This window comes from Xyrauchen texanus, chromosome 27 (assembly GCF_025860055.1).
Source record: "Xyrauchen texanus isolate HMW12.3.18 chromosome 27, RBS_HiC_50CHRs, whole genome shotgun sequence".
In the NCBI taxonomy this organism is placed as follows: Eukaryota; Metazoa; Chordata; class Actinopteri; order Cypriniformes; family Catostomidae; genus Xyrauchen; species Xyrauchen texanus.
The window spans coordinates 7,598,510-7,609,576 of record NC_068302.1 but is presented as its reverse complement, the minus strand read 5'-3'; the positions used below and the strand labels follow the sequence as shown (position 1 = coordinate 7,609,576).

The 11,067-nt window shown below is 34.9% G+C and overlaps 1 protein-coding gene across 2 annotated transcripts; it reads left to right on the top strand.

Moving 5' to 3' along the window:
* The first annotated feature begins 555 nt into the window (after positions 1–555).
* Positions 556–10,984, top strand: LOC127621306 (peptidyl-prolyl cis-trans isomerase FKBP1A-like). 2 transcript variants are annotated; one of them, XM_052094848.1, is made up of 5 exons: positions 556–675; positions 870–917; positions 9,839–9,951; positions 10,119–10,268; positions 10,637–10,984. In XM_052094848.1, the coding sequence occupies exons 1-4, from the start codon at positions 639–641 to the stop codon at positions 10,245–10,247; spliced, it is 327 nt and encodes a 108-aa protein (XP_051950808.1). In that variant the 5' UTR covers positions 556–638; the 3' UTR covers positions 10,248–10,268; positions 10,637–10,984. The 2 variants fall into 2 exon arrangements, with proteins under 2 accessions (XP_051950808.1, XP_051950806.1); XM_052094846.1 differs by having other exon boundaries at positions 10,119–10,293.
* Positions 10,985–11,067: the final 83 nt, after the last annotated feature.

Here is an 11,067-nt window from a genome sequence, read left to right as displayed (position 1 = left end):
GAGAGATTTAAATGTGAGAGTGAAAAACTGCGGACGGCAGCCCACAAATGCATCAGAGTTTTAGAAGTGTCATTGGAGACCCTAGGTTTATTTGTTTATTACAAGACAAATGAGCACTATATTCATACATCACATACATTTTATGTGCAACAATGATGATATATCAGTATTCCATACATGTGCACATACATATTATACATGTTATTTCTTACTCAAGGTGGCATTGAGGTTTCAGTGATTGACTTGATCTACATTTGACATTGTTATTTGATGAAGAAACAACATGGAAGTAAACTATAGCAAGTGTAACACATGAACAGTATGATGACTGTTGTCATTTGGGTGTACTACTGAAATTATGAAAGTTGTGGGTCTGTTTAAACTCAGGAAGTGCCTGAGAAAATACTTATGTGTAGCATATGTGTTTCCTATGTGTACAATTTAATAGATATAATATGTCATTATTATAATGACAACTATGGTTGTCATGGTAACAGCTGTGGACTTGACGTTGAAGTGTTTTTCTCTGTTTGTCCGCTGGGGGCGGTAGATGCTCGTGTGTGACGCAAACAGGCGCTCGTCTCGAGTCGAGCCGCATTTTCTTTGCAGAGCTTCAGGAGTAAGAACAAGCAGACAGGATGGGTGTCGAGGTCGAAGTCATTTCTCCTGGAGACGGTACAATACTTTCCATATCAACCTTTCATAAACCAATGTACTTAAATAAAAAAGATGAATTGCTATTTTAATCGATATATTTTGAGTGTAATTAATTCTTCACGGACTTTAGCCCGCTAACAAACACTAGCTTCGATTCCACAGGATTTGACATCCATTTTTAACATGTTTCTCTCTTTGAATTGGATTTTTAGGAAGTACTTTCCCTAAAAAAGGACAGACCTGTGTCGTGCACTACGTGGGTAAGTTGAGAAGTGATGGTGTTGATGAATCTCGTGAAGGGTGTTAGCCAGTGGGTTAGCATTACCTGATTAGACACTCACATCCGCGATAGGCTCATTAAATGTTTAAAATGTTAATTCATCTTCACATATACCCCTTCTTTGATCTGTCGCATTAGACACAACTCTCAAACTAGCTAATGCGAAAGGGTTCGAGGGTGCGAAAACCTAAGGCCTGCCTGCCCCCCCTCCATATATATAGGTTGGGCGTTTAAAAATATTGGTGTGCTGCTTATGCTTTCAGTTTTTTATATTCGCGCGGCCATGGTGCCCAAATCGCGATGTTTAGACAAATTCTTCAATTCAAACGTGTATATGATGGTCAGGGGCGTAGCACCTAATTTTGGACCCCCTGACCAATTTGTGTTTGTGGTGGGGATAATATCCAGTATAAACATTTTAGATGGATATTTAACCATGCTAATTCAGAACTTTTAATGTTAAAATGCAAATACTATTTGGATCCAGCAATGCTTTATTAACCCTTGTGCGACCTTCGGGACATATTTGTCTTTTAATTTTTGTTTTTTCATTCATTTTGGCTATTAATGCCAACGGTTACATTTTTTGCCAAAGATATCTATTTTTGGGGGAATTTTGATATTTCAACCTGAGTTCCTAAACTACACCTATAATACACTGTGTACACAAAATAGTTACACTCAGGAACTTAAAGACTAAAATGTCCCCATTGAAACCCATTAAAACAGCAATATTTGATCCCAGTGCCATTAAAACCAAAAATCATGAATTAAATGATAGTATGCTTCAAATTGTAATTTTTTATATTTTACACCATATTGCATCATTTTTCTCATGTTTAGCCTATGGAGCAAATATATGCTTTTTCCTACAGTTTGCTGTATTATAGAGCACTGCAGGTCAGCTGAATAAATGATGCAGCTAAAATTGTGTGGGTGTGTTGGTATGATGTCAGAGTGTGTTTTCTATGTGTGTATTGAGAAATTTGTGTGCATGTAAAAAATCAACAATGGCATTATATAAAGAAACGGGCATTTAAAGGGTTAAAATCCTGAAAATGAATGAATATTTGATTATGATCAGGAGGGTTGGTTGAAAAATTTACTAATTGAAAGTGGACAGTAATATTAATATTTAATATTATTGTGGCAGTTTTTTTTAAGTGGACTTTTTTGTCATTTAAGGACCTCCTGAGAAACTTTTTTCAATTGACGCACAAAGGTTAAAAAATATACTAAGCCTACTAAGAAATTAATTATGCATGTGTACAATCATCCTGAGACATTTCTGCTTAACTTGCTAACTGATATTTTGTTTACAATTACCATTTAACTTGAATATAAAACAAATAATTTCTTAGCCCATGCTGATAAATATGAAGGGACCTTGTAACCTAGGTAACCCTTCTAGATACAATTTGAAAACATTAAATTTACAAATGATTCTTTTGTAATTTTTTCATCATATTGGTTACATTTAGGGATGCACCGAAATTTCGGCCGCCGAAAATTTTCGGCCGAAAATGGCACTTTCGGTTTTCGGCCGAAAGAGAAAAAAGGCCGAAAATATGAGCCGAAAATATATACCTCCTCGCCCGCCCTCAGTGCTCAGATTTCAATCTGGATCGATCTAGCCCTTATCACAGCGCTACCAAACAAAGGCCGATCATGTCAGCGGTGTGGAAATTCTTCAAAGTTTCTGATAAGGACATCAAATTTGCGATCTGCAGTGTTTATTCAGCAGAACTTTCAAGATATATATATATATATACAGAATACAGCAAGAGATTCTACTGGAAAATGTCACAACTAGCGCAGCTACAACACAACTTGAGGCGTATAGCTGAACTACGCTAGAAGCGACAATCCCCTTGACTACGGTCGCATAAACAAAGACCGCTTTCCATTGCTTGCGCGGATTGCGCACAGGTATTTATCTGCCCAAGCAGCACAGAGAGTGAAAGACTGTTCAGTGCAGCATCTCATGTTCTTGATGAGCTTTCTGACAGGAGAGACTGTCAGAACGTTTAGCAACTTTTGTTCTTGAAGAGAAACCTGTCACTTGTACTTAAATAGAAAGCGGTCCAATATGATGTGTATAGCAATTACATTACACTTGTTCTTCACTTGAGGATACATCTGTCTTTTACAGTTGAGGTTGGATTTAGTTCAATTACTGCTGTTTTGCACAATCATTTTCACTTAAAGTGTACATACGTTTACGTAAACAGAATAGAGCACTGATAGATATATATATATATAATTATATATTATAGATATAGATAGATCAGTGGAATAGAGGCCCTCTGCCATTCTGTGTTCTGCCTGTTGTTTTAATTAAAATTACTGTTGCATATTTAAACTTTTTGAAAGATGTTAGCTAAGTTCATTTCTTGACTCTTGTTTTGCATATAATAGTTTTCAAAAACTTTACATTATTTGGATAATTGTTAATAAAATCTGTAAAATTTGATTTTTACAGAACTGAAAGAAGAATAATATTTAATATAGTTTTAATATATTTTTTGTCCAATTTTGGTGTGCTACTTTCAATAAAAGTGTGATTTATTTTATTGGTTTGTAGTTTTTCAATTCAGATTAATTAAATTCATGAAATTAATGAAAAAGTATAAAATTAATACAACTATACACAACATTTATTTATTTATTTTTTTAAATAGGTAAAAGTTTCGGTTTTCGGCCAAGTGCATCCTGGATTTTCGGTTTCGGCCCAGAATTTTCATTTCGGTGCATCCCTAGTTACATTTTAGCTTTTGAAAATGGCAAAATTAGTATATTCCATCAATAAACATCTTTAAAACTAAATTGATTATATTGCGCATATATGTATATGTGTGTGTGTGTATATGTTACATATTTATAGTTTACATGCATAAATTGTTCTATTTACATTGATTTACATTTATACTCAGAACACATGCTAAATTGGTACTGTCTCTTTAAATAGACATCATATCAGCGCAACTACAGTTGATTTTGTTCCTCACATGTTATTTTGTGGATTAATGTGTGGAATATTTCACATGTACCCTATGGAGTTCTGGAAATAAATAACATTTCAGTGTCATAGATAAACATCTGATGGTAAATTTTGCACTGAAGTAAAAACAAATTATACAGTAGATGCTTTGGAGAAGACAAGGCAGATTTTAGGGGAGTTCCTAATTAATAATTTTTTTTATTTAGTTTTATTCCAACCAATTGTACTTTTGAAAATGAATTAAATATATAAATATTAATATATATAAACTAATATAAAAAAATCGATAATATAAAAATCAGCTGATTTTTAATTGATGTTGTTTCCTTAGTCCACAAGGGGGCGCAATAAATACATAAACCATTCGTCACCGTTATATTATTGCATAGAACATTCCTATCCTGGCTGTTAAAAAAAAAAAAAGCATTTCAGTTTCAACTAATGTGCATAAAATAAATAAAAATGTATGTTGGTTCATATCCTCAAATGTTAAGTCAAACGTAAAATGAGGGGGAAATGCTTTAATAGACAGTTCACATGGTGTTACACTTGCACTGATTCCTACTACTCCAGACTCAAACTTCAAAATAACAGCAAAATACCAAGTTGTTTTTTTTATTCAGTACAGTTGTATGTAGAGTAGCAATATTCACAGACAGAAGTGGTATTCGGCTGAACTCGGTGTAGAGCGTCTCAGACTATGAACACAGGCCAGGGGCTGTTCAAACAGATGGAACACAACAGAATGGAACCGAAAGCAAGGATCTCGAGACACATTTCCAAGATGAACATCTTTCTTGACAAAGCATTTAAACAACTCATTGCTTAATCTGAGAAATGCTTATTAGAGAGCTAGACACAACAGCCAAAGACCTCCACCAACTCTAAGGGGCTGTTCACACCAAACGCTTTTGCAACCATCCATTTGTTTTTCTATTTAAACGTGCACTAGACAAACGTCTTAGTTTCCCTTTGTTTTTGTTTATTCAGCGTCTCGTGCAGGAGTGCTGTTTAGATGATGTGTCTAATTAAAAAACCTTTAAAAGCATATTGAGACACCTGCGTTCTATTAAACTGTATTTGTTGAGCTGTGTCTAGCCTTTTTTAGAGCTTCATCTGAAGTCATCATAATACAGTGAGGAGAAGAAAAACCGAATTGGAAACAGATGCATTTCTGTTTTCTTTATACATTACTCTCGGATGCATGACGATATTACTTTGCTTTCACGCGTCTTACGCTCTTTGCAGAGTGTAGCCTCACGTGTCAAAACAAACACAAGGCATCAGTGAAGTGATGCCTTTAGAGGCTGCTCTCGTACTGTATAATGACAGCAGACACTTCCCAGCCGCAGTGGGGAAAAACTATCTGTGTGTATTTTTGCGATGACCGATAGTTCCAGAAATCTGTTATCATGCCGATTAATCAGCAAAACTGATATATCGGTCTACTTCTAGATAATATGATAGAAAATCAATGAAACCTTTCTGTGGTCCCCCATCAAGTGAGGGCCCCTGTTACTCAGGTCCATCATTACCCCGAATGAACGCCCGATGATGCTAAAAGCTTAGATTCAAATGTTTCTTGGCCCTACAAAATGCTTCTATTTTGAAAATTCTAAACGTCCCTATAATGTCCAAAACACTATGTTTCGAATGTTTGAAACAGGCCAACGATGCTGAAAATCAATTGAAATGTTAAATGTTTGTAATTTAAAAAAATTCTCTAATGCTGAAAAAAAACTTCAGTTCGAACATTCCTATGGTGCCGCAAAATGCTTCGGTTTTAAATGTTGAGAACGTGCCTATGATGCTAAAAATACTTCAGATAAAACATGAACGCATGTGTGATTGATTCAAACACACCTGTGATGTTTAGAATGCTACACTTGAACGATTGAAATGTGTCAACTGGAAATGTATAGATTTGACAGTTTTTATGAACAATGTTATAGGTTTCGATTCAAATGTTCCTACTAAAATGTTTTTATTTGAATAATGCTGCAGAATGCTTGGATTTGAAATGTTTGTGCCCAAGTTGCTAAAAGTGCTTCAGTTTGAACATTTGGATTGTGTGTTCAAAAATGATTTGATTAGAACCCGCCAATGATACCCAAATGCTGTTGTTAAACTCGTCAGTGATGCTAAAAATGCTTTGACTGGAATGTTTTTATGATGCTTAATAATGCTGAAATGTTCCTATGATGCTGAAAAGTTTTTAAATTAAAAAGTCCCTATAGTTATAAAAACTCTTCAATACGAATGTTAATATGTTGCTGTAAAAGGCTTAAATTTTGAATGTCAATGATGCTTAAAATTAGGGCTGCACCTAACGATTATTATTTATCGATTAATCTAACGATTATTTTTTATCGATTAATCTAACAATTATTTTTTCGATTAATCGATTTATCTAACGACTAATTTGGAGATTTTGTATTATTATTATTTATTGATTAATATAAAAATTAATTAACCCTAAATAAATATAAAAAACTTGTCTCATGAATATTTCAATATTTTAATAAATTATCTTAAACACAAACAAATCTACAAGAAAAAAGTGTGCACTGCAGGGCATTATTCTGCAACAAAAATAGCCCGTCTTAACTGGTAATCTCCGTTTTACAGTTCAACACTAATTTTTATTTTGGAGTGATTTTAAGTAAGAACTTGTTAAATTCGAGGAAAAGGAAAGTGTAATCTACATTTAGCATTCCAACAACAAAATAAATGAAACAAATGTAAAATTCAAGTCACTTTCAGGAGGAATATCAAAACAATGTGCCACCTCGAGTTCAGCAGTCAATATTAAAATCATTTTACAGTAAAATTAGTGCAATTTGAGTAACACTTAAATATTTTTCTAACAGGAATAACTAAAACTTGTGCATTCCTAAACATCTCTCAGTAATACACAGACAATTTACCACACACAATCTCTCTCCCCCTCCCTACACATTCCTCCTCTCCTCCTCCCCCATATCTTCAGTAACATTAGTGCAATTCGAGCAACAGTTAACATTTTCTAACAGGAATAACTAAAACTATTGCAGTCTGCATTAAATCTCAGTGGGGCAAGGAATATAATTGAAACGATTTACAGACTGGAACAGTCACAAAGTGTACGCCATTTTCTCACTCATACATGACAACCCTCTACAATCATGTTAGAGAAAGAATCGTCATTGGCTAGTACACATTTTTTTTAATTTTACTACTCTGTTTTTTAGTTACATTATGCTTACATGTCATCATAAGTCTAAGTATATAAAAGTATATCATTTTAAATAATATTTTAAGTATCAAAATAACTAAAATATATCTCTTTGTCCAATTTATTTTTGATCCATTGGACTTTCAATGTTTTGTTTTCTTTTGCTTCTTTTGTAACCCAGCCAACCTGTAGAGCTATTATAGTATATTAGATTATAGTAGATTATATTATGCAATAGTAAAGTATTTCTGCCTTAAATTTTTCACTTTCATACATTATTTTAAGGCTCTCTGATGAACTCACAAGCCCTTATTTCTCATGAAGGAAGACTTTGAGGTTCTGTTTCATGCATTTTATCATCTCCACAGAAGTAGATCAGGGCATCTGCTGTGTCTCACTTCCTGTTATTAACACTGCATGAATAAACCCACAATGACCACGGATATTACATGGATGTTAAGTGAAACTGGAGTGCTTTGCGTTCACAAAATGAATACTTTTATACCTTGTTTATATTTTCGTGGGAGTTTGGCTCAAGTCTCTGTAGACGGCGTGCACATCAGAGCGCTTGAGAAGTGGTTCATCTTCACGCAATCTCAAGGGAGCTGCTCTTGTGACGTCCGCGGTGCGTTTCCCTGAGATGCTTTGATTTCAACTGAATGAGACACAAGTGTTTTTTCCTGCGCGCGCATGAGACATCATGCAGGGAAAGACTAGGCTGGATCCAGCTCCTTAATCAACTGCTTTTTATTCAGTAAAGGGGCCTCGGACACGTCACAACTCTATCACTGGCGAGTGAAATGTTACAATTTGCCAGTGTCTAATAACAGGCATTTTTTGGTCACATAGTGTGAAATGTACTCTCATATGCGAGTGATTTACTCACTATTTAGAGGGCTGCATGGCCGTTAAAGTAAACAGAAAATATAAAATGGCCAAATAACAAAATTAGATGACGCATGTTGTAAAGTTACCTTAGTAGTAGTGCAGAAATGTCTTTTAACATGGGGGCGATGAGTAAACATTTAGAAAATCTATTTTAAGTGACTACTACTAACAGAAACACGTGTTGTAATACTATATCATGTTTGGGTGGGTAGGGACAAAAAGTAAACTGGACTTACGGTGCTGCCGTCTTGACAAGCGCTCCGGGATGCTTTCGCTTCAAGTGTTCGTTCATGGCGGTTGTACAGCTGTGATAAACCATTTCCAATTTGCATAATTTACACAGCACCACATCGTTGGGTCTCTGGCTAAAGTACTCCCATGCTTTAGATCACCATGGGCAAGTTTTTATAGCTGCAGTTTCTTCGGGAATCCATGCTTAAACCGGGTGATGCCATTTTAATTATTCCAATGCGACGCACCGACGCATGTTATGCAAATCGACGTATTTCTGTAATTGATGACGTCGATTAATCGCCCCACCCTACTTAAAATGCTTCAACCCAATTGTTTGTATAATGCTTAGTAGTATGGAAATTTAAACATTTCTACGATGCTGAAAATACTTTCATTTAAATGTTCCTATAGTTATAAAAACGCTTAAATTCGAACGTTCCTTTGATGTTGTAAAAGCTTTGATTTTGAAAGTTCCGAAAAGACGTCAACGATGCTAAAAATGCTTAATTCTGAAATTTGGAATGCATGTTTAAAATTATTTGATTTGAACACCCAAGATGCCAAAAATACTACAATTCGAAAGTTCCTTTGTTGCTGTAAAAGGCTTTAATTTTGAATGAAAACATGTCTAGATGCTAAAAACTTGAATGTTTGTATGAGGCTTAATAATGCTGAAATTTAAACATCGCTATGATGCGGACTTTTTTTTAATTAAGATGTTCCTATAATAATTAAAACGTGACTGTTCTTATGTTGCTGTAAAGGCTTTGATTTTGAATGTTCATAACGTGCCTATGAAACCAAAAATGCTTCAGTTTGAACATTTGGAGCAGGTGTTAAAAACAATTTGATTTGAATGTTTCTAATATACACAAAATGCTGATTCAAATGTTCGAAACGCATATACAGTTGAATTCAGAAGTTTACATACACCATATCCAAATACATTTAAACTCAGTTTTTTACAATTCCTGACATTTAATCGTAGAAATCATTCCCTGTCTTAAGTCAGTTAGGATCACCACTTTTATTTTAAGAATGTGAAATGTCAGAATAATAGTAGAGAATGATTTATTTCAATCACATTCCCAGTGGGTCAGATGTTTACGTACACTTTGTTAGTATTTGGTAGCATTGCCTTTAAATTGTTTATCTTGGGTCAAACGTTTTGGGTAGCCTTCCACAAGCTTCTCACAATAAATTGCTAAAATGCTTTGATTTTAACGTACCTAATGATTACTAAAAATGCTATGATTTGAACATTCGGAATGGGCCTACGATGTTAAAAAATGCTTTGAATCAAACAGGTCTATGATACCCAAAAGTATCTTGTTTTTAAGCTCACTAGGTTTTTCACAGCGCTTGTAATGGATCTAAATTATCCGGAACTGCAGCCAAGGAAGTTTATAAAGTAGTAACGTGTTTTCTAAAATGGTTTAAATTGTAGTACATGTTGGTTGTATTTTGTGTGACTGACATCATACATGTAGTTTAACACGGCAATATGTTATTTACATTAATCACATTATTATTAACACGTGTTAATAATTCACATTTCTCTTAGGCTCTCTAACAGATGGACGCAAGTTCGACTCTTCACGGGACCGGGGGAAGCCTTTCAAATTCAAGATCGGCAAGCAGGAAGTGATCCGTGGCTGGGATGAGGGAGTAGCCCAGGTATTGTAATAAAACACACGTCTAATTGGAAAATTTCCCATACTGCTTCAACACACTCAAGCTGTCTATATCTTTGTGATACTCACAGCCATGTCACTTTTTTAACCTCCATTCATTGTTTCTTATGGGATTTAATTTAGCAAAATGTCCTCTTCCCCTTGTAACAGATGAGTGTGGGGCAGCGTGCCAAGCTGACTTGCACTCCAGACTTTGCTTACGGGAGCAAGGGTCACCCGGGCATCATTCCTCCCAATGCCACCCTCATATTTGATGTGGAGCTGCTTGGCTTGGAATAAAGCCCCCACAATTGGACTCAGGTTATTCCCTATTCATTCTTTCAGGGTACGTGCAAGGTTCCCCCAAATTTCTGTTTCAAGTCATTTGGTGTCATTTATAAGTAATACTCTACTTCATGAATGTAGAATGATTTATCCCATGTCAACACTGATCTTGTCTGTCAGAACACTTCTTAAGCATTATAGATAGTTCCTGAATGTCCATGCATATCTTTAATAATTTACAGATAATCCTTAAAAACAGATTATTCTAGTCCTGGTCAAACCAGATCTTAAACATCCATTGGAGTTTAATTAACAGGTTCTTAGATTAAACATTGTAATCCCTATTGATGGCTTTTAAGGAACACTGTACTGTTGTTTATTAAACCTCTCTCTTTTTCTTCTAGGTCAACCTTTTTAAGGAACATAGCTTCATGCATGTGATCCTCAAAAGGGGCTAGTGTTAATAGCGATACCACTTAGCTTAGCTCTGTTACACATTTGTATATTTTGTTGCCTTTTTATTTCTTTCCTGCTTACCATAATTACTGGTATACCCTCATTGGAAGTTCACCATGAAACAACTTTCATTTTATTTCCTTTCCTCCTGTCTTTTTATATTTGATTTTGGTGTTGTAAACGTGATCACAGCAACTTGGTTTTGGCTGAGCTGGTAATAAGAACTCTGGTGGGGAAATCTGGTTAAATATAAAACAATAAACTACTTGAAAATAAATTGTTTATAAAAACACGAAGCTGGTCTCTGATGTGTTAATTGATTTTCTGGTTTAGCAAAACCAAACTATAGTAGTATGTTTGCATGTATATCATTATAATT

What these genes read in the sequence shown, in the direction of transcription:
- LOC127621306 (XM_052094848.1), top strand. Translation starts at nt 639, where the DNA reads ATGGGTGTCGAGGTCGAAGTCATTTCTCCTGGAGACG. An exon ending in CTGTGTCGTGCACTACGTGG is followed by an intron (nt 918 to 9,838) that starts GTAAGTTGAGAA and finishes CATTTCTCTTAG; the next exon opens with GCTCTCTAACAGATGGACGC. An exon ending in GGGATGAGGGAGTAGCCCAG is followed by an intron (nt 9,952 to 10,118) that starts GTATTGTAATAA and finishes CCCTTGTAACAG; the next exon opens with ATGAGTGTGGGGCAGCGTGC.